The 23,057-nt window shown below is 42.6% G+C and overlaps 1 protein-coding gene across 1 annotated transcript; it reads right to left on the reverse strand.

The window, feature by feature from the left end:
- Positions 1-560: 560 nt before the first annotated feature.
- THSD1 (thrombospondin type 1 domain containing 1) lies at positions 561-22,484 on the reverse strand. Its single transcript, XM_066313222.1, has 4 exons — positions 22,307-22,484; positions 16,037-17,002; positions 7,204-7,362; positions 561-2,981 (listed from the first exon to the last, which is right to left on the reverse strand). The coding sequence occupies exons 1-4, from the start codon at positions 22,362-22,364 to the stop codon at positions 1,606-1,608; spliced, it is 2,559 nt and encodes an 852-aa protein (XP_066169319.1). The 5' UTR covers positions 22,365-22,484; the 3' UTR covers positions 561-1,605.
- Positions 22,485-23,057: the final 573 nt, after the last annotated feature.

Here is a 23,057-nt window from a genome sequence, read left to right on the forward strand (position 1 = left end):
TTACAGCAACTTCCATGGGCAGCATCTCTCTCCTCTTTTCTTGCTTTTGCCCACTAGCATTCCCCTGGTCTTTGCAAAGTTCCCAGAGAGACAGTTATCCCTCACAAATGGCAAGAAAAGTCTTAGCCATTCACAAAGGCCTGAGCTCTGCTTCTGCCATTAGTTGGGGTTCCAACCCAATTCTGAATACTTACAGCAGAATCTAATGGCAAATTTGTGATGTCTGGTTTTAAAACACAACAAAAAGCCCATCATGGCTTCTGTAGTTCACTGTTACTGCTCTCTACAATTCCCTGAAAGGAGGTTGTAGCAAGGTGGAGGTTGGTTGGCCCCTTCTCCCAGGTAACAAGAGGCAGGACCAGAGGAAATGGCCTCAAGTTGTGCCAGAGGAGATTTGGATTTGATACAAGGAAAAAATTCTTCTGAAAGAGTGGTCAGGCTTGGAACAGGCATCCCATGGAAGTGGTGGAGTCACTGTCCTTAGGAGTGTTCAAAAGATGTGTGGATGTGGAAGTTAAGGAATGTGGTTTAGTGGTGAACATAGCGGTGTTATGTTAATAGTTGGACTTAATGATTTCAGAGGTCTTTCCCAACATAAATGATTCTATAAGATTCTCTGAATAACCAGATATTGTAAAGTCATTTTAATTTTTGTTCCCAGAAGAGGTATTAATCAAATAATCTTGTTGTTTGCTGGCTTTGTTCATAATTTATTTTGAATTTGCCATAGGAGTATTATTGTCAACATATTTACATTTAAAATTCTAATAAAGGAAAGGATGACTATGAAAAGGATGCATAATTCAACAGTTCTCTCACTGCTTTTTACAGGTAACATGCTGCGGTAACATTTCTGTGAGGACTAAAATCTGATCATCTGTTTTCTTTGCCTTCCCTGTAACATGCCTTTTGTGATAATTTCCTGCAAATATTTGTCCATTGTTTTCTTGATATAAATATTGACAGTAAGAAAATATCAAAGTCTTGAAAGATGAAAATGCCTCCTCGATTTTAAATTCACTCAAGTATTCACCATCAATTGTTTGCACTTTCATGCAACCAGCTAAAAACCCCCCACCATATGTGTTATTTGAGCAACAATGACGAATCAACCCAGTTCACTGATGACTATCAGAAAAAATGATGAAAACTGCCCACAGCTTGAGCTTTGTGCTTTCTATGGGAAATGATTTACGAATCAGGGCAGATGGTTGAGGGTGCTGGACAGTGGATGCGTCAGTATCTAACAGTCAACCAGGACACAGTCCACAAGGTGGGAAATGTCAGTGGCACTCATCATGTATGATGCACAAAACTTGACTGCTTTACACAATAAAATCTATTGGCTATTCCTGTGCCACACCTTAACTAACATGTTCTTTCCCAGGGTACTTTGTGTGTCTTTTACACACATACATAAAAATAATTATATGAAAGCATTTTTCAGTAATTAGAAAGGAATATGTTCCCACAAGCCAGACCTGGGGCATTATTCCCTCCTGCTGTGTGTGGAAGTAACATGATTCCTGCTCTTTCTTCCACCAGAAGCCGATCCTGCAGATCCTCTCCCACGCACGCCACTCCTGCAGGGCCGCAATGAGTCACTCAGATCACCAGCTTCTCAATGCTCAGAGTACTTGTTTCATCTTCTTCATTTGAGCCAAAATACCCAGGGAGGTCGATCATCTGCTGCTCTGCCTCTGTTAAGCCAAAAGTAGAATTGTCATAAAAGGCAAACTCAGGGTCCAAGGGGAAGCTCTGGCACTTGTCCCTTCGATACTGGGCAGGGCTGACACTTAGGCCTCTCTGGGAATTATCTTTGCCATTTGAGCCTGTTTCTTTCCGCCACACACCTTTGGGATTAGGTGAAGGGCCCCTCTTACTTCGGCTGGGCTCAGGCTTCTCAGCTGCCTTCTCCTGACCAGCAGGCTGGCGGTCTGTGATCAGGTCCATCTTCCTCACCGGGGGACCTGCCCTGTGGTGGGGCTTTGCACCATGGCCCTGTGGTTCACACCCCAGCACAGTGCTGTGGGGCTGATCCAGCTTTTCACAGGCTGGATTAGCATTTCTTGATTTTGGCCGTGTCCTGTCCTCCAGACCCTGGTCCCACGTCCTGGTCCTGGAGTTGTAGAGAGGAGTCTGTCGGGGTGTGAGAGTGGACATGCTTCTCTCTCTAAATGGCCTGGCCTTTTTAGTTTCATGGAAACTGGCTGTTCTTCTGAACTGCGAGTTTCTGTGACAGCCCCTCTCAGGCAAGTCCACTCTGTTATCCTGGTACTTGAAATTACCTCTTCTTACCAAGGTTTGGGTAGGGCTCACTGCAGGATTAGCCTGTGAGAATGGAAAATCCAACCTAGGGTGAGAGCCTTCTCCAAGGAACTTGGGCTGACTGGCTGGCTGGTCCAGAAATGGAGATTTGATCCGAAATTTGTTTCCCGCTGCCTCCTCTTGGTTCTCCCCACTCAGGGGAAGCATCGTGGTGGCACCAAGAACCGTGTCCGTGAGAGGATTCTGAGAGACATGGTAAACCTTCGTGGTCTCTGTCAGGCCTTTCTTCTTCATCTCTTTTAGCTGCTGCTGTGCCAGGCGGTAGCTGAAAATTGGAGGGATTATTTTTTGGGCATTTGGCTGAAAGTTTTCACTTCCAGAGACATCATCTTCATGGGCAAATTGGAGGCTTCGCCTGTAGGTTAGGGGAATGGTAACAGGGGCGTCCCCCCCTTCAGCAAAGCTGTCCCTTTGCTTGTTGCCTTGGCAAATGTTCTCCTCGTCAGAGTTCTTCCGGAAGCCGGGGGAATGGACGGAGTTCCGTCGGACAGCGGTGCTGCATTTCTGGGCTCTGCAGAGCTTCCTCCAGAGAGTGATAAGAACAGTGGCAAAGATGATGAACAAGCACAGTGAGATACCTGTGATGGTAACTATATTATTTGCTTTCTGGTCCTCTCCTGGTTGAACAGAAGGTGGGGTGGGAGGCTGGACAGCTGTAAGAAAGAGCACACACACCTGTCAGCAGATTGCACTGGCAGCACCAATTTGGTATTTGAGGATGGATACCTTACTACCAAGTAAAGTAAGCCATTAATACAGTACAGGAAGTTGTCTACCATTAAAATTTGCTCACTGGAGATGATTTACTACATGATGCCTTCAAACTGGCATGAACATTTGCTTACTTTAAACCAAGGCTCCCACAGACCTTTTAAATGTAATGATTATTTTTTTCCTGCTCTGCTATTTCCATAAAATATTCCTAAATACCTGTAAAAAGGAGGAATTCTGTTTGCCTTTCTTTATGAAGTACATTTAGATTCTCTGTTGAAAAGTGACATGAAGAGGGTAAAAATAATTCAACCCAGGCTAGTACTTCAGGTATCACTTGAAAACTATTTTAAGGAGAGCTTAAGTGGGTGTGAGAATTGAAATGATTTTGAAGAGACAGGCAGCATCAGGAGAGGCAATGTAACTTTTCTAAGCTGTCCTCTCAGGATGCTTCTCCCACTGTCTGGTGTCAGTCAGAGTCTCAGAGGACAAAACCTTCCCATGCCACAGAAAGCTTTCAACCAAAAGTGCCATTGCTCATTCTCCCACATGCTACTATTGACACCCTTCTATTGTGGACTGGAGACGGGACTTCAAAAATGGAAGAATACTCTGCAAACCTTTCTTCACTGAGATGATAATTAGCCACTGGGACAGGCACCCTAGGGAAGTCATCATGGCCAGAATTCAGACTGTCTGAACAATGCTCTCAGTCTTATGGTTTAGCTTTAGTAAGGAGGAGCAGGGAGTTGGACTCAGTGATCCTTATGGGCCACTTCCAATTTGAGATATTCTATGATTCTAACCTGTAATGTGACAATCTCAGAGCTGTCCACAGCCCTGTTTAAACCCCTTACTTGCCCATTCTACCACATTACAGATGGCTGAACCAATGACAAATTGGGCAATCTTGAGCAGACTACAGCATGGTTGAAAGTGGATCAATTGGTCCAGTAGCCAATTTTAGTAAATGTTAGCACTGCCCAAATTCTTCTTGTCAGACATCAACTCCATAAAGCCATGAAGATTTTGTTGGAGGACAAGGCTGGTTAGTTGCCGTTGGCAAGAGCTGGCCATGAAGTTGTAAGCTCAAACAAAACCACTGAACAACCCAGCCTTAGTCTCTAGTTTTATCCAGAACCCAGTGCCTTCCATTAGACTGATACAGTCAGCTGTAAGACTTGGCAGGTGCTCCTGCCTGCACCACAAAGACTGTCCATGAATAGGAAATGTGACTGCAGAATAACAAGAACTGGACACCATGTACTTCCCATAATTCAGGAGAACACACACTCAACAGCAAGCTGGTAGTGCAGCTGTTAGGTGGGCAGGATGCACAAATGCACTGATGAACATAGGCCAGAATGTCTCGGGCTGCTACAGAACAGACGTGCAGGGTGCTGGGCTGAGAAGGAGATCCACTTCCCTACTTCAGGGCTACCTAACAATCCCAAGTCCTCTAAAACTTGCATTCAGTCCAAGGCCCCAATGCCAGAGCCCAGAGCACTGCTGTTCTGGACACCTGAGTAGACAGTGAATAAGTTGACCTCAGGGAAGCATGCAGGGCCAGCATTTGCTCTGTTCAGCACCACTGCAACAGAGCAATTAATTCATTTCTCATCTGTGGACACTCATCCTTCTCTCAGTCAGGTTTGCTTATGGGTATCTTCCAAATACTCCATTCTCTATCTGTAATGCACGCTGTGCTGTATTGTTTGGGGTACACAGCTAACAGCAAGGAACTGCGAGATTCCAAACAGGACTGGGTCCCTATGGTTTGCTTCTCCCTGCACCTCATTGGTCCCTGCACTGGTGCTGGCCTTGCTCATTCAGCCATTTGCTCCATCTGCTGGACTGCAGAGTTACACTTGAAACAGAACCTGTCTGCTTCCACAAGCTGCAGGCAGCCAGAGTGGGAAGGGTGAGGGTGACACTCCCAGCTTGAGATCAGGCAGTGGATGGACACTTTAAACTCACAGTGTCAAATCACTTCTTGAGAAAACTGAGATTCAATGGGATGAAATCATCTATGTGATTCTGTAAAGGAAGCTGGCCCATGTGGGAGCAGGAGGATTAGAAACCATGTGCAAGACAGAAGTGAGGTATTTCCTCCAGATGATCCCACAGCAATGGGTGCAGATGCAGACCTCCATTGTCTCTGCGCTGTCTATGTATTAACCCACCTTATTAACACGGAGACCTCACTGGAATCCAGAGATTGTCCAGACCTGATTCCAACCAGACTGCCACAGGTATGTGCAGAGTGTATGCTGGACAGCTGGACAGGACAGCTGGAAACCATCATACACCTTTTACAGCTGCACACGTGCACAGGAGGAGTGACCCCTCTGAGAAGCACCAGAGGCCTGTCACTACCACGCATGCAAAGCAAGGTCCACACACAAATTGTGTTTCCAGCACATGCTCTGCACTGAGTCCAGTGAGCTCCCTGCACCAGGACTGCTCTCTGAGCTCCCGAGGTGGGTGGGGAGTGAAACCGGCTGGCAAGGGGACAAATCAAATTATATACTTACAGACATACCTCTCCAGCAGATAGACAGGAGGCATGGGATAGCACAGCTAAACAGCAGCTTTGGAATCAACTCCACTGCATTTTGGTGGCAGCATTACTGCCCATAGCGGCCTCAGAGAGTCTGGCATAGAGAAGACAACTAGAGCAGGGCTGGTTTAAGCTGGGGGCCCAAAGCATCTGAGTTGTTCCTCTCTGCTTTCACTCACTGCTTTACTAAATAAGCAGACCCCCATGGCCAGTACTTTCAAGTCATTAAAAACATTAGACCTGTTAAAACATTCCCAGTGCTTCATGAACACTGGCAACATGCATTACCTGGCTTGGTGGAATACAGTTAGTAGTTTCCATTCACCCAAACTATTGTTAAATACAACCCATTTCCTGCAGTGTTCCACAACACATTTCAGTCCTGCCTATACACTTCTGGGGCCTTCATCCTCTGACACCTTGACGCTGGTTCAAGTCAACACTTCCATTAAAAACACAGTCCTCCCCTCTTCCTGCTCCAGCTGCATTCTCTCCCCCTGCTGTCCTTTTCAGTGGCACAAGCACCACAGTGGCCATGTGCTAAACAACTCCCCACATCCCCAAACTGTCCATTCTTTAGCTGCCTCCATTCCAGTACTGTACACACTGCACTTTTGCAAGCAGAAAGAAGTGCCTGCAAGCAGCCAAAGCAAGGAATAAGGCATTGGTCACTTTGTAATGGCTTAAAATATCTGTTAAATTATAGTCTGAATTAGTCTATAGTCTAAGAGACTGCACAGTTCCTGGGCATCTCTCCTTCCCTAATCCACCTGTGGCACCTGTGGGACACAAAGGCACTGGAGCTTGTAGATCAGCTTCCTGGTCTCTGTGGTCCTTTGTCATCAGCACACTCCTTTTCAGCAGGGAGCTTGCAAGAAGCAAAAGTTTTGCACAGACTGACCACCAGCACCCTGCTAAAAGAGGGCACTTCTCATGCCCCTCAACAGGGGCTGTCAGCACCCAACTATGGTGCTGGCACAGCCTCATCCAGCCTCACTGGGGGCCATGTGGCTGCTGTAATCCACCTATCATCTTATATAAGGCTTAGGTCTCTTGTATCTGCACCCACTTTTCACCTGCCAGCAGTGGCCAGTTGTTACCAACAGGTAAGGGTTTAAAAAGCTTTATAAGGCCTTAGCTATCAGTAACAGCCAGCCTGCCCTGTCACAGGCCAGCAGCAGTGGCAGGCTGGAGCAGAGGGAGACCTGGCACACCACAGGTGCCAGCTGGAACCAATACCCTTTTTTAACTGACTTTCCTGTTTAATAGGTTTCCACTGATGCCTTTGGCTTTCATTACTGAACATGTTCTGAGAGCCCCAAGAGCTTTCTTTCAAGACTTCTCCACTCCCTGAACATCCTGAACATTTTAAGTTCCTTCTATTGCACCCACAGCATTCACAAATATTATGCCTTGGAGCCCTATCTCCAGTGTCCCACAATCAAATGCTCAGAAGCTCCTGCCCTACTCCATCAGCCACAGGAATGTGACAGCCTCCCAAATCAGTATGACTGAAAGAGAGACGGGATGTTTCCATTTTACACTTTCCATTTTGACACAGGACGGTCACACAATCCAGGGAAGAGGACAGCAGAGCTACATACCCGTGCACTCCTCCAGCGAGCACAGGGAAGTCTCCCTCGGTGATCCAGCGCAGCCGGGTTTGGCCGGCGAGGAGGTGAGGCACTCTCGGAAGCGCTCCCGGATGCCATCCCCACAGGTGACACTGCACGGGCTCCAGGGCTGCCACCGGCTCCACGTTTCTACAAATACACAAGCTCACAGCAATGAGGAACGTGTCTGCCTCTTTACCTTTAAAGGCACAGCCGTTTGTCTTCTTTTTGAGAAAAACGGCAATAAATAACCCAACAGTGCAAACAGCAAGACCAAAAAAGCAAGCAGCATCCAGGGATGAGCCAAAGCTTTCACTCGTTTTCCTTTTTTCACCCCACTGTCAGCCTGCAACACAGTGGCCAGTTCCAGGTTCTGCCTGGAACAACAGCAAAAGGAAATGAACCCACAGATCTTTGAAGTGGAGTGGTAATTTATATATTCATCCAATTCCTGCCTGACAAACAGTGCATTTACAGCAGGATAACTTGATTGACTGAAGTACAGTTACTGCTGATATAGATGAATGTGACAGGATGATAAGCCTACGAGGCCTAATGAAATTGCAACATTGGTTTACTCTTTATTTTCTTCTCAGCACACAAATATGTTATTGAATCATTCATCTGACAGCTTACAGGTCTCTATTGTTTTATTGCTTATGGTTAGACAATTAACCCACAATGAAATTTTGCATGTTCATTTATTTATTTTAAGTTGAGGCAGACTCAGGTTCTAACACTACATTATAATTTTTTAATGTGTAATAAAATCCCTCTTTTTCCTAGACAACATCCTCATCCTGTGATCTCTACATTCGAGCTTTACAGCAGTGAGAACTGCTGTGAGAACCCAGAGAGAGAAAGACGAGACCATTCCTGCTCCTGTCTGACAGCTGTGACACTGAGGCAGGGCCACAACTTTAAATTCCAAACTTATGCATGAGTTCAGGTGCAATCTTAAAAGACAAAACCCCTGGGGATGCTCCTATGGGTTAGTTGACTTTGACAGAAAGAAGAATAGACTACTTAACTCCATTTCACTGCTCACAGATCAAGTAGAAAAATACCTAAATATTTTTTTAAAAAAGTAGACCAGGTTAAAGTTTGCTCTTTTAGATAATTTATGGTGTTGCTACTGCCAACACAAGCCATGATTTTTAATTTTTTTACTGCTGCTAGCATGCCCCAAGCCCTTAACCAAGTTATGGTGTCAATGCACTAGAGAACGTTGCATGACTGAAAATAGCTTTATGATTTCATGTTTTATTGGTTGCTGTATTGTTCCTAGGATGTTATTATTTTAAATGTCTCTAAAAAGAATAAATGCAGCTGTGTTTCAATAAACATGAAATTGTAACTGCTTTGCACCCTGTCCTACACAGTTTTGTGAGCATGTCAGCATTAATGTGAGCACCCTAAGAGGACCAGTGGGGCTGCCCTCTGGTTGCAGGTCCTCATCTGCACTGCAGAATGGGGCCCGAGTTTGAGCTTACACTTGTGCTGCCAGCCATGGCTCAGTGTGTGTGGGCACACACTCACACACATTTGTGTGTCTGCATGCCCCAGGACATCTGCCTGGCCTAACACAGAGGAGAGATGGGCATGGCATCCCCTTGGATGACCTGGGACCCAAAGAAAAAAATCTGAGCCCTGAACAGGGGGGTGTGGAGCCAGTCCAAGGAGCTCAGAAACCTTGGCACAGAGCCCAAAAAAACACCAGGTTTGATTTTAGTCCATGGGAGAGGCTTCCAATAAAAAAAAAAAAAAAAAAAAAAAAAAAAAAAAAAATTGCAAACTACCAAAATGTAAAAACAGTAGTTTCGCACAATAGAAAATACAAAATATAGTAATTTTAAAGTTTATAGATTAAAAGTAAATAAAAACAAGATGGCAGAATTTGAGTAGTACCTCATGTAGTTTTCCTTCTTCCTTGTCCTTCCATCTTTTGGGGTAATGATGGCACAAAGTAGTTAAAGTAAATTAAGTCAAAGTAAAAATAACACTTTTAGTGTAGGCACTAAATATTAGTACAAAATAATAAACAACCAACACGTAATTATCTATATAAATGTATGGGAACATCCCATCAGTGGGCAGTCGTCTCATGTCCCAACTGCTGTCCAAATATCGGCTGGGAGCGAAAAAAATTTTGAAATAGCAAATAATAAACATCATAAAAAACCTAAAAACAAACCTTAAAAACTCCACTTTTTTATACCAACGTGACTCGAAGCTTTTAGAAAACCAAAGAGTTTAAAAAATCTAAATCTCAAGTGAGAAAACCCTCCCCAAGAGGCAAGACACCCTGGTGCTGCTGCAGTTCCAAGCCCACAGAACATCAAGTGACCACCCCAGCTGTTTGTCACCAACTCCATCCCAATACTGCAGCATCCAGGATCCAAGGTTGTATTTCACTTCGTGCTCTTCATGGAGCTCTCTGCTTTCACCTCTCTGTCTCTGGAGCTGGTGATGAGCCCAAACGCTGGCTGAGCTTTCAGACTCCTCCTGCAGTTTGCAGCCATGTCAGTTCCCGGTGGAGGGCAAAATGGAGCAAGAGTATTGTGTCAAGGGAAAAGAGAATCAGAGGATGCCAAGAAGCAGGTAACTGAGGAAGTTTGTGGGGACAAAGAGTCCCACAAAGGTACAGACCATGGACAATTTGCAAAACCACATCAGTTAGCGAGCAAAGCTATTACTGAGGGCAGGAAGAAAAAATGTTCATAATCAATAGTCAAAGGCTCATTGATGCTTTCTGAGAAAGACTTCATGGTGTCATAGTATCATATATATCATATGATCTCACAACAGTTTTCTTCATATCAGGTTCATGAAGGACTTTAGCAGTGTCCCTCACCACTGGCCAAGGGACTAGTTGAAGGACCTGCCTCCTTGTAGACCCAGGGACTCTTTGTGTGAGCAGCTTGGTGAGTTCCTGTCATATTTCCAGTGCGTGAGCTAACTTGTTTCCCTCTCTCCACATTTCTTGCTTGTTTAAACTTCTGTTAATTAAAGTCAGATGCAGAGCCAGACTCAGAAAGGTTCTGGTTGCCTCCACTGCTAACCCTGGTGATAGTGGAGGGTGCTCAACAGTCTCCACATTGATGCCTGTGGGTTTCAACATACTAGAACATTTAGGACGAGTAATTTTCCAACACTGACGTCAAACCTAAGATGTGCCCATTGCTCCAGGACACTTTTCACTGACTTGGACTTTGGATAAAGATATAGAGTTCCTTAGCAAAAACACTTGGCATCCATAGCTTTGGGGCTAAGAAATGTGCTTCAAACAGCAAGAGAGCAAAAAATGTTCCAGCTCCCATGAAAGATGGGAGATTTAAATTCCTGCATCTTGCTCTGCAATCCCATGCAATTACCAGAATGCAAAAGAAAATGAAGCACAGTTTATTCTCCCCCAAGGAAATAAAATGATTAACCTTCACTTAAGACAAACAGATTGAAAGTGCCAGGGGAAAAACCAGAAGGTATGCACTGCAAACTAGCTCTAATAAGCGTGAGGTTTCTTCACACACAATTGAGGAATCAATTATCAACGTGAAGACATCTAACTGATGAGTTATTTTGAAATAGCTGACAGTTGGCAGATCTGCCGACAAGAAAGATAAATGCAATTAACTGTGTTAATTATTGCTCTGCATAAATTTCTCCCCTCAGATTTCCATGTTCACAAGATTTTGTGCATGCAGTGCTGTCCATCAGCACAGACAGCAAGGGACACTCAGCATCATCCTCCCAGCCTGACACACAACAGTCCTAAATACTTCAACCAGGCCAGTGGTGTGGGACAAAATCATTAACTACTGACAGGTTCATGTAAATATCTATGCTAGCCTAGGGATTGCAGGATATTTTTGGAAACTGAGATCAGTTTTTAGGTCCTGAGAATGTATTTAAACACATTGTATTGGTGTTTAGAAAAGACCTTGGAAAGCAACCTCTCACCCTTCCATGGAAATGAAGCCTGGGTGCACTGAAATGGTGGCATGTTCCAACAGGTTACTAATTTGGACAATGAAAGGACAAGGATCTCTTTGAAGAAAGAAATCCTAGACTCTGGGAAAATTAGAGTCTTTTCCCCACAAAAGGCATTGTTAAGAAATGAGGAGGCACAGCCTAAAAATAATTCTTTTCTAGAAGCTGAGTCTGTAAAACCTGATTTATTTCTTATGTGTGGAGATGAAGCATTTACTGACAAAGGAAAAGTGGATGGGGTACAAACCAGCCCTGGCATAGCCAGATCCCATGCATATGCCGGTTTCTAAATAAACACCCAATCCAGATGCAGATTCAGGCAACAGAGCTAATTAGTTCCCAGACTTCCCTACCAACAGGCAGATCTGATTCCCAGAGTCCTATTCAGGAAGCAAAAATGTGACAAAAATTGTACATACTTGCCTGACCTCTAGATGCTCCATTTACTCCTCTCCCCCCTTACTGACCATTTTTCTCTTCAGAAGGTCTTCCCATACCTTCCTCTTTCCCTTTTCAGGCAACAGCTGTATTTCTTATGCCCTGCCAATATCCATATAGCTTTTTTTGACAGCTAGCAAAAGTCAGATGAACAAAATTCAGTTGTGCTGTAGGCAACTGCAGGTGACTTCACTATAAGTCACATTAAAGTTGAAATTGGTCTCCCAGGAGTGTAACTAAGAACTGGAAGAGAAAGTTAATTACCGCCAGAAAAAAAAAAAAAAAAAAAAAAAAAAAAAAAAAAAAAAAAAAAAAAAAAAAAAAAAAAAAAAAAGTGCCTTTTTCTATGCTTTAACATTACTGATTAATATTATCAGTCTTGTCCTGAATGTTTCAAGCAGGATACAGGCTAGAACATGGGACAAACTTCCAAGGAGAGCAGAAGTCTCACTGCTGGGGACATTTAAATCCCAGATGAGCAAAGCACAGAATTAAGCATAAAAAAAATGAGCCTGCAATGCATCTGCTGCTGGATAAGATTATCTAACAGTTTCCTACCTCAGACATCCCAACAATCCAGTCAAACTCTGGGGAAAAAATGAGCTGCATGTTCCTCTGTGAAACAGTGAAGAGACCACCAAAATGAATGAAGTGACTCACATCTCCCTGTTAAATTTTTTCACAGATTCTCCAGGTAGGATCTACAGAAAACTGCACAAGTGCTGTCTCACAATTAATAGACGTCTTCCCCACCTTTAACAGAGATATTCACAGTCTTGGATAGATAAGTTTTTTGTGACACTTATTCTGGAGCTGATGGCGTGGGCTCAAAGAGCTGCTGACCTGGCCCACACAGGGCCACTGGGAGCGTTCTCCTTTCTACACCAAGCACAAGTCAGATTCCTGTTCCTAAGGAATTTTTTTTTCCTAAAAGTATGTACTAAATTTGGCCTGAATGAAGAGTAAAGAGCAGGATCAACAAAGCATCAGAAATATAAGTCATGTCTGATTTATGGAAAATAGATGTGGCAAAATCAAACCACATCATCTGTGGTTTGGATGAAATGATTCCTAAATCATTTTAATGATTTAGGAACTTTGATCTTTTACAAAACAATATCTCTGCTTCATAACAATAGAGCATATGCTAAATGAAGTAAGAACTGGCTGAGTGACAGATTGGATATGCAACTGTCAACAGAAAACCATCACTGAGTGAGAATGCATTTGGAGAGATTCCAAAGGGATTAGTATAAGGCTCAGTGCTTCCCTAGTTGACATGAAAACAAATATAAACCATTATTGAGAAAATATGTCACTCCTGTAATGACATAAGCAGATAGTGCAGTTGTATGGAGCAACATAGGGTGATTACTAAGTTAAGATAATTAAAGGAAAATAGATCCTAAACCAGAGAAGTGAAAAATGTAGGAAGAAGGAAAGAAAATTGCACCTGCAGGATGGTAGACTCCATATTGAAATAGCTCAAGAGGAGTTTATAGGGCAAAAGCTAAGGAAAACTGCATAATGCAATCAGTGGAATGAAAGCAGAGGTAAGGGTAGGGAGAGTGCTACTGATCACGCAGCATCAGTGAGAAGGATGAATGAATGCAGCACACAAAGCTGTTACCCTGGCTGTCAAATAAACATCAGTGTTTAAAATAACAGAAAGGCACCCAAATAGAATTAGTAAATTAATCAAATCCTGAAGAAAATTAGTTCCAATTAAAGACTCGATCTTTTCAGTTTGTTAAAAAGAACACTGAGAAATTCTGGTAGAAGTGAGATGACCTGCATGTGCAAATGTCTTTGTGAGGCAAAGACAGTAGATAGGAAAGAGCTATCAGAAAGCAGCAGAGTAAAATTCAGTCACCAGAGGATGAAGCTAGATTAGCTTTAGCTATGAAGCACACAAAGTCTCCCTTTTCAAAAGAATAAATAAATCAGAGCATAGTATTGAGAGAAATTACCAGATGAGTCTGTTTTGTGGTGTCTTTCAGCAGAAGACTGGATAACTCTCTGGAGAGTAAGGGGCAGTCAGATGCAAAGACTAGCAGTGGGGCTCAACACCATGGTAACTGAATGAAAAATGATGGTCTACACTGCACAGGAGCCCAGACTAGAGATTTATCACTTCTCCTTGCCTTAAACTTCAGGAAGTCCTGAAGCAGAAATTAGGAGACTTGAGGAGAAGTACCTGTTCTGCAGCAGTCTCATGTTGTACACAACCATCTATCTGGGGTCTACTGTAACAGGGCACCTCACAGTGCCCTGCAGCAGGGTGGGGTGGCTCAGGGGAGCTCCTTCCAAAGGAGTCAGGAGGCTGATGGCCATCACAGGCAGTGCGGGTTCGCTCTGTCTGTCGTGGCTTCAGGCTGATGCGCCCCTCCCAGAACACCCTGCTCCTTTCAAACGCTGCCTGCAGGCTTTGAAGTCTCACAGATACAGGCACAAAGTCAGACGTGCTGCAGTCTAATTAATTTCAGGTTGACATTTTATTTACGACTACATGGTGTGGCTTTGCTTTCATCAGATTTGTAGATGTGATACTCTTAACTTGGCAGCTATTGACCTAACTCTGCTCTTCAAGAGGCACAGCCTGATTCTTTCGAATGAGCTGCTAAGGATGGGGCTACTGAGGAGCCCAGGGAAACAGACTGCAGGGAACCCTTGCTTAATATAGATCTCATCAATTAAAACAGTTAAATACTGGGCACAGAATCATATGTATATCATATGCTAGTGATTTATCTGTCTGAGTAATTATCTAGATCGTATCAGTGTAACATACCACCCAGGTACAGATGACAAACTAGAATTCTCTCTTCCTTTTTCCTTGAGAATTACCTCCATTAAGAAAATAATATGCTTTCATTTTTAGATAGACTTTTTTATGCCAAAGGAAGACAGGGAGTGCCAATAGAGAACGCAGACGGGAAGTTAAGATGAAGAGAACTACACACTGGGTTTGGCATGCGCTGGAAATAGAGGTCATTTTCAGTACAGAGAGTTAATTAAATAGCTAACAGTTTTAGAATTTGCGAAATAGCACAAAGTAAGACTACATGATGCTAGAAACCTCATTATGGTAGGCTGTGTCTGGGACTGTGTGCTCTGGAGCATGTTGTACACTCCTGGTCTCCTCATGATCCCTCCCAGACACCTGTCCATGAAGCACAACAGCCATTTTTTGGCTAGAGTTCTTGCACTTTATTTTTAGGGCAATCAAGGTGAGGAAAATGATGTGTATCTTAAACCTTTCAATCCAAACTCTTTGAAGTGTGCCGTTGGAAAGGACTAATTCATTACCTATAGACACAAGCCTGCTTCAAACGAGAACATTTACCTTCCAGGGTTTAGGCAAAGCAACCTAACCCAACCCAGTCCCAATTCCCTCAAGCACATACAGCCCATCCCTCTCTGTGGCCGCCTTCCACAAATGAGTGATGAGAAGGGTATTTGGCTCATCTGCTTCCTCTGCCATGCAACCATGGTTTGTAGACTCTCAAAACAGGGACTGCCACTTCTAATGCTACAGCTGCATAACATATACATGGTTCCGGCTTCTGCCAACCAGCACTCTCTCAGACCGCGCCTGATCATGGTCCAAAGCGTTATATGGACCACCAACTGTTCCCAGTTGGCAGACTGCACTATTCTAATTTTTCCTATAAGGAAAGGTTTGGTTATATGAATATGGCCCATGATCTGCCAGAAAGCCTCATGGGTCAGAAAATGCACCCCAGTCTGTTCTAAGCAGCAGACACATCTCTTGAAATGCTGCTTAGAAAACCCACCAGCTATCCAAGTCACACAGCTGTGCCTTTCACTGTAGCCAAATCCTGACTCATCTCACCAGAGTTTGTGCATCTAACAGGTAGGGCTCTAAACCTCTACATCAAATGGGTAGAGGAAGACACCCGTGTAAGGATTCAGCCTCTGTATGTTCAACACCCGTGAATCACCCTTGCAGGATGCCTCTAAACCAAAAAGCTATACAACTACTTAATGTTGAGCCCTGGCTTTTAGACACTTAGATGCAGGTAAGACTAATCCTACCTTTAGAGTCTCCAGTGGGCCAGATCTACTGCAGTAGCTTCTCACCTCACTGAGAAGGACAAGTTTCATTTTCAGCCCAACTAGATAGGTACATCATTCAGAATGCCCTAAGTGGTTTTAGGTGGTACCAACGTTAACTTAGTGCAGCCTTAAGCTAGCACAGTGGCACTTGTTATCAAACGTCCTTGTGTATTCCTCTACGTAACAGTCTATCTTGGTCCCACCTGCGTATGACATTACAACTATTTTATCTAGTGCAACAAACCCAAAATCATTACCCACACTGCCTGAGAAGAGTGCTGATTTGGGCTAAAAGAGGAAAAACATCAGTACAAACCCATATTCCTTTGAATCAGCATACACTCCTTAACTCTTGCTGGAAAATAGCTTCGGTTTGAGAAATTGAGGAGGTCAAAGCAGTATTTGTTCTTCCCCACATCAAACAAAGAGCAGTTGAATTCTGTCCTGTTGTCTCCTGGGTGAAGGATGTTTTCATACAGCCAAGTTGTTCTTTGACCCGAGTGCTTGAGAGCCTCTTTATAAACAACAATTTTTCCACTGATAGAAGTGCACGGTGGAGAGATTACAAAGACTTGAACCAAAGTTTTGCATGTGTCTTCTGCTGCCACAACCAGTCTGTATCCAAATTTGTGGAGGAGATCTACAGGTCCTATGGAGGCAATGATGGAATGTGTTTCTAACGATTTCAGTAACACAGTGATGTATATTTCTTCAGCAACAGGTGGGCAATCAAACTCTACCCACTGGGACCTAGACAGGGGAATTCCTTTGCTAGTTCTAATGCCCAGAGTCTCATCAGAGCTTACTCTTCTGAATTCATAAAGGGTGCTGGTGAATATCACATCCAGTGAAATCACAGTCTTGTTCATGGCACACAACTGCTCATTTGTAAAAAGTCCAACCTGAAGGGAGCTCCCAAGCACCTCTGAACTCCTGTTCAGATCAATGTGAAATACAGGCCATTCCACATGGAGGCTGGACATGCTGCTTCTGCTCCACTGGGTAGCACTGCTGTTGGCACTGGGAGAGACCATTCTGAACAAGAAATCACCAGCACTCTTGAAATGGAAACACTCAAATACCACCGTCCCCTGGGACTGATTTGCTGGAAGCTGTTTTCTTCCAATTATCTCACTGGTGCTGGCATCCAGTAAAAGGATGGACACATGCTCTGCTGTCACATTACCACCACTGTAGTACTGATACTCCACAGACACTGTGTCGTTGCTGAAGGCTACATGATCCGGGTGCTCCAACAGGAGATACTCCACTTCGCCAAGAACTGAAAGGGAAAGTTCCACAACGGTATTAAGAAACAGACAAGTAATCACTCCTATGGAAGAAAACAAATATTTTAAAAATGGATATTAAAAGGGGTTCTCAATCCTTTTCAAGTGAACCAGATCACACACACAAAAAAAAAAAAAAAAAAAAAAAAAAGAAAAGGTCCTAGCAATGGAAGTTAGAGCTCAACAGCTCTGTTCTGTGCAGGGATGTCATTTGGAGCAGCTCAAAGTCCACTGTAGTAACACATTCAGGAAGGTAAAAAACAGTATTTTAAAGCAAACCACAAACCACTCAAAAGATTAGCAGAAAACTTAATTTATCAGAATAGATTCTCAAACTTTTCAACTTCTTTCATTTACAGATTTTTAAACTCCACAGAGGCCAGCTGTTTTTCAGCTTCAGCCGTAATTTAGGAAAAAAAGGACAGTGGTTTCTTATACAGACAGATGAAAAATGTCCCCCAAGTTAAATAGAATAGGAAGTCTGCATGATGCTTTTTGAAGCCTTTTCTCTTGCTCTGTCTTATGAATCTTTCATTTTGTTCATTTGCATCGCAGACACTTGAGTGAAAGGGCTGAAAATAACAGTGATGGTGACTGCAGCACTTTTCTTGTCTCAGATGTGGTGCAACATGTCTAAATGACATCATTTCATTATAAATGGCGCAGCCTTTTCAAATTCCCTTCTTGCATGACCATGTTTGTGCAAGTTGCCAAATTATCCTGAGACATGCTGTAACTAGTGATGATATCTAAAGCAATAAATTGGGAAGATCACATTTCCGTTCTGAGCTCAGCTACCTTCTCTGTGTTGCTTGAACCGTAAGGATTTCAGACACAGAAAGGTTATCTGAAAAAATTGGAACTGCATATATCTATTCCAGATACAGAATGTGCTGTGAGACATCTTTATTTAATTAATTGTCTGGGGAAAGGCTTCTGAGTCTTAGATGGAAGGTGCCATGGAAGTGTAAAACTTCAGTTAAAGCAATCCTTTCATAAGTAGTATCAACTAACAATACTTTGACTTGTTAAATCTGTTACACATGTCTTAAGATTACCTCAAAGAAAGCTTTGCTGGAAAAACACTGCAACTGCCAAGGGAAGCACTCAGCAGTCAGGAGTAGCAGGACTCATCTCACATAATATTAGACGCCTACTACTCTAAGCTTCAATTTGAGTTAGTCACCTCGGATTCACTTTCTTCTCAGCAGGAAAGATTTTCAGGAAGAAATTCATCTGACTGGGTATAGACATTTACATCTGGGTGGAGTGCAGTGTGCACTAGAAAAAGAGCCTATTACTTGCCACCAGCTATAACGTGTCCTTAAAATAACCAGCTCCAACCACATACATAAAGTCCAAGTAAAGGTGGCACACACAGCCTTACACACATAAATTGTACATATACTCTTACATGTATGTACTGTAACTCAAGCCTTTCATTTGCATTTCCACAAGACACTGCTTCATTTGGCAGATGGATGGTGCTCATTACCAGAATGTTCTTTTGTTCTCATTCTTCTGTTGGTGGTCCTATGTATTATTGACTGCAGACCATCCAAAATCCATCCTGATAACACAGAATTATTCATTTCCCCCATGGACTCTTCTATTGTGCTCTCCTGTATTAGTGCATTAGAAATATTAATGACTTTGTCCTTCTAAAATCCCTGAAAAATACGAGGTCACTATTCTTGTTTAGTGTGTTAAGAACCAAGGCACAGGCACAAAGGTAAAAAAGACCAAGTATCAACTAATTATGGTGCCACGTGAAAGCCAGGACCTGATTTTAAATACAATGGTCCTTCAGACATCCTCTTCATTGTGTCTGTGGCGGGCACATGGCATCACAGCAAACCTGATCTCAACTTGGACATCCAGAGAGTAAGAGACTGACCCTAAACACCTGTGAAAAACATCTCTCTGAACTGCCCAGCAACACATTCTCCTTGCTCTTCATGTTTTGGCTCTGTCACGTGTGCCTGCCCATATTTTACAGTCCTGTTTCTACCATCATCTGCTTTCAGTATCTCTTGGCCTAAATCCATTATTGTTACCACAGTTCTTCAAACTCCTGCCCTTATCTCTTTACCTTACAGCTCTTTTATCTTTTGCTGTTTCTTGGGCCTGTGACTAACTCCAGCACATTCCCACCTTCCTTGCTCAGTGCTAGCATTCCATGAGGGAGCACAAGACAATCAACTCTTGCATCCAATAATGTTGGGGAATTCTTGCCCTGGGCTGGAGCATGCAGAGTGTCGTACAGGGCTGGCAAGGGGAGCCAATGGGAGTTGAGGTACACTTGACCCTTTAGAGAGTCTCATCACTAACTCATCTGTAAGGATTTAGATCTGGACCAGATCTAGGCAACTCTTTATAAGGACAACAGAAAGCATGTCTCAGGCCACTATGAGCACTCTAACAAAGATGAAGTTCCCCAGAGCTGTGTTAGTTTTCCAGTGAAATGGCTGTGACTTGCCAGGGTTTTGTTTCTTTGATAGTGGGCAAAATGATGCATTTTTCTACATGGGAATCAGCTAGATTCAATGTAGCTGAAACATTAAAGGAAAAGGAAATCAGACCATGGCAAAAACCCAGCATGAAAAATTCCAATTTTAAGCTTTAAACTTACAACAAAAACATTCAAGCGATAGCAATGAAAAGTACTGATGTTTGTACCAACTTCTTTATTGTCCTTACTCTCTTTACAACTGTCTTGACCCTCTTGCACTGTTTTTATTTAGATTAGCTGGGATGAGGAGTAACACCACTGTATGTTGGGAGGAAGGACAGGAGGGAGGGCAGGACTGTGGAGCAGTCCATCAGCCCTAAGTGCAGATCACTCAGAAAGTGAGAAAAGTGAGCATTACTGGGGCGTGCTGTTACGGCACTGCGGAGCTCTGGCTGGTGCACCCCAGTTTGGTAAATAAGAACTTTGCACTTTTGGACAGCCCATACAGCAGTTTTTCACAATGCTCTGGAAGACACCAATCAGAAGGAGCCAGCTTCCACTGCAAGCTCCTAAATCTGCCCTCCAGCCTACTATATGCCCATAACTCTGCCATGGCCCAAAGCTTGGTCCCAATAATTTGGACAGCCAGTCAGGGGCATCTTTCAATGCATTCGTATCATTTCTGTTGTCATTACAATGGTCTTCCAAAAAAAGAAGTCTGGCTGTGGTATCAATAACCTGCCAGAAGAGTCTTTGTAAGAATTCACACTTTAAAATATTAAAAGAAAAGTCTTTGTTTTCACTGAAGAGCAAGAATTACTTGAGGGTGCTATTCAGATAGTTTTTTTTTTAAGTGTTTTTAAGCCAGCTTGGGTTGTGCTGATGGCTTGTCAGCCACCAGTAACACAGAGCTAAGTAGAACAAAAACATCAGTGAAACAGATAAGAAATGAGAATACAGTTTAGCTGGATGTTAGGGCTTTTTATAGCACTTCAGTAATTTTCCAGAGCATACTGGATCACTTAAAAAATAGTCTTGCCTGAAACAGAGAACTATATAAGTGAAATACTTATCTAAAATCAATGTACATAGTAATATTCAAAGATTTGTATATGCAGAACTGTTTGAAAGCAATTTTCTGAATTATAGGCTGCCCTTTAATTGGAAATAAGGTGAAAGTTGATGCACCTAAAGTTTGCAGCAGAGATTTAGCTCATTAACTACACCTTGTAATTACTTGCTGTGCCACGCTCTATAAAGTTCATGAATAATAGCTTTTACCTCTGAGTCAACCAGTTGTGAACGTCTACAGGACTGGCTCACCAAGAACCTGTGGATATTTCAGTCATTCATCTCACATCTTGGCTTCAGTGAATTTAATACTTACCTTCACTGTGTTACCCACTCTGTGCAGTGTTTCTATCTGGGCTGGTTATCTGTCTTATTAAAAGAAGAAATGGTACTAAAAGCCATAGACAAGAGTTTTTACTTCTACTAGAACCAAGTTCATCTAAAAGATAGCAATTCTAGGTTCTCTACATCTTTTAGGGACCCCTTGCTCTGCAGCAGAGATGGAGGATGCACAGAGGAATGAGCAGCACACTTACTATCCAGTCATTGCTTAAAATCAGATTTTTCTCACTTATACAAGGACAGCAAACTGCATAAGTTTTTGTCCATTTCTCTCTTTTGTAAGAGATCTTCAGCTATTTGATGCAAGAACTACCTGCTACAGCTCATTCCATAAATGGGGATTAACCACTTCTTTTCCCATGTTTTCCACGTTGTACTTATTTCTGCAGTGCACAGCTTAATCCTTCAGCATGGTTTGACAATGTACTGCAGCTGTCAAAACAAAACTGGCTTTTAAACTAGGAATGAAATTTTTTGAAATATATGAATTGCTTAAGAATTAAGAGTCTCATTTTCATAATTTCTAATTCATTCTGCAATAAGAAAGTAATTTGCAAACCTACTTCCTTCTTAGTACATTCTTGGAAAGGATAAGTCACCATACATATGACGCCCCTCAGCTTGCAGACATCTTGCAGGTTTTCTGACTTGAACTCAGGATGCCTAACTTCCCTCCTTGGCAGATGATGGTGAAAAGGAGGTGCTTTTTCATTCTACACACCCCAGTTGCAGATGTGTAAGAACTGCTTTCAATATTTATGGATTTGTGCATGGACTACGTGAGCAAGACTGATTGTCTCCGACTCCCTGCCTAATTTTATGTGACTAAGATTGAATGAGTATGAACATCATCCTTTGGCTTCTTATACAATCAGAAGAAAGAACACCCCTGTTGTACTCAAAAGTTCTCAAGGTGGCAGCTTAGATCCATCAGATGGGGGCTCACTCAGCCATAGGATGTTGGCTGCACTGTAGATGCTTATATGAGCCAACCACCCAGGTTCCTTTCCCAGCAATGGAGAGACGCAGGTAGTTCTGCGCACATTTCCACCCATCCTACTATGGATACCTAAACCAAGCCTATCTTCCATGATGTTCATTAAATATTATGAAATATAAATCTTACAAGAGAGCAGAGTTCCAGTTACTGCTTCTAGCACAGCCAGTCATGGATGCTCATGGAAATTTGTTAATTTATCTCGTTCATCTCTCTGAGCAAATTTACACCAGGAAAGGGTCCTGACACTGATCTAAAGGGGCAGTTTATGCAAGTTGCATTTTCCACCTAACTATTGGGTAAGATCTAGACTAAATTCTGTGCCTGTCAGTGGTGGCTTCTGTAGCATTTCATTTCCACAGATCACCTGGAAACATCATCATTCAAAACCACCTTGTGAATGCACATCACAGTTTTCCCTTGCCAGATACTCACCATAGTCACAGAGCACTACTAACAACAGATTTGAAAAATCTTTCAACATCTGTTTCATTCTGACCAGTGAGATCCTGGGTCCTTTTACTCCTCATGTCCTTTTTTAGCTCCAAAGTGCCAGCACGTTTTCCAAGAACACCTAAAAGTTAAAAAATTACAGCTTTGTCAACTTTGCTTCATAAAATACAAAACATACCATTAATATGTAAAATAAAATAAAAAATAAATAGAAAGACATAGCATTAATAAGTTAAAAATATTAATAAACTAATAATTAACATTTCTCTCATTTACTTAACAATTACTAACACTGTATCAAATGTATCTGAATAAGCACAGCTATAACTCACTGTACAATAATTTTCCATCCTGAAATACAGCTCCCGAGCCAGAACAACAAAGACAGATAACAACAATTTTATCTTTGCACTGCAGGAACTGCTGCTGTGGATACCTTACATTATGACCAAGGCTCACAATAGCAAAATAATGAGTATTTTATACAAAATATAACTCTGAGCTCAGCACATACCAGTACTGAAGAGTTATTGCTGGTACGCAATTCATATAGCTTGTCAGCTGCTTTCAAGTGCTTGTCAGCTGCTTTCAGGTATGAAAGCAGCTCAGCAGCAAACTATTTTTTTGGTCATTGAACTCCTCTGTTACTCAAGTCTAGTAATACACTCAGTGATCTTACCAGATTTATAAAAGACCTATAACTGCCTTTTATGTCATTCTGACTGATCAGATG

The sequence above is a fragment of the Sylvia atricapilla genome, chromosome 2, assembly GCF_009819655.1.
Source record: "Sylvia atricapilla isolate bSylAtr1 chromosome 2, bSylAtr1.pri, whole genome shotgun sequence".
In the NCBI taxonomy this organism is placed as follows: domain Eukaryota; kingdom Metazoa; phylum Chordata; class Aves; order Passeriformes; family Sylviidae; genus Sylvia; species Sylvia atricapilla.

What these genes read in the sequence shown, in the direction of transcription:
- THSD1 (XM_066313222.1), bottom strand. Translation starts at nt 22,364, where the DNA reads ATGAAACAGATGTTGAAAGATTTTTCAAATCTGTTGTTAGTAGTGCTC. An exon ending in AGTAGTGCTCTGTGACTATG is followed by an intron (nt 17,003 to 22,306) that starts GTGAGTATCTGG and finishes TTTCCCTTTCAG; the next exon opens with TTCTTGGCGAAGTGGAGTAT. An exon ending in CTCGCTGGAGGAGTGCACGG is followed by an intron (nt 2,982 to 7,203) that starts GTATGTAGCTCT and finishes TCTTTCTTACAG; the next exon opens with CTGTCCAGCCTCCCACCCCA.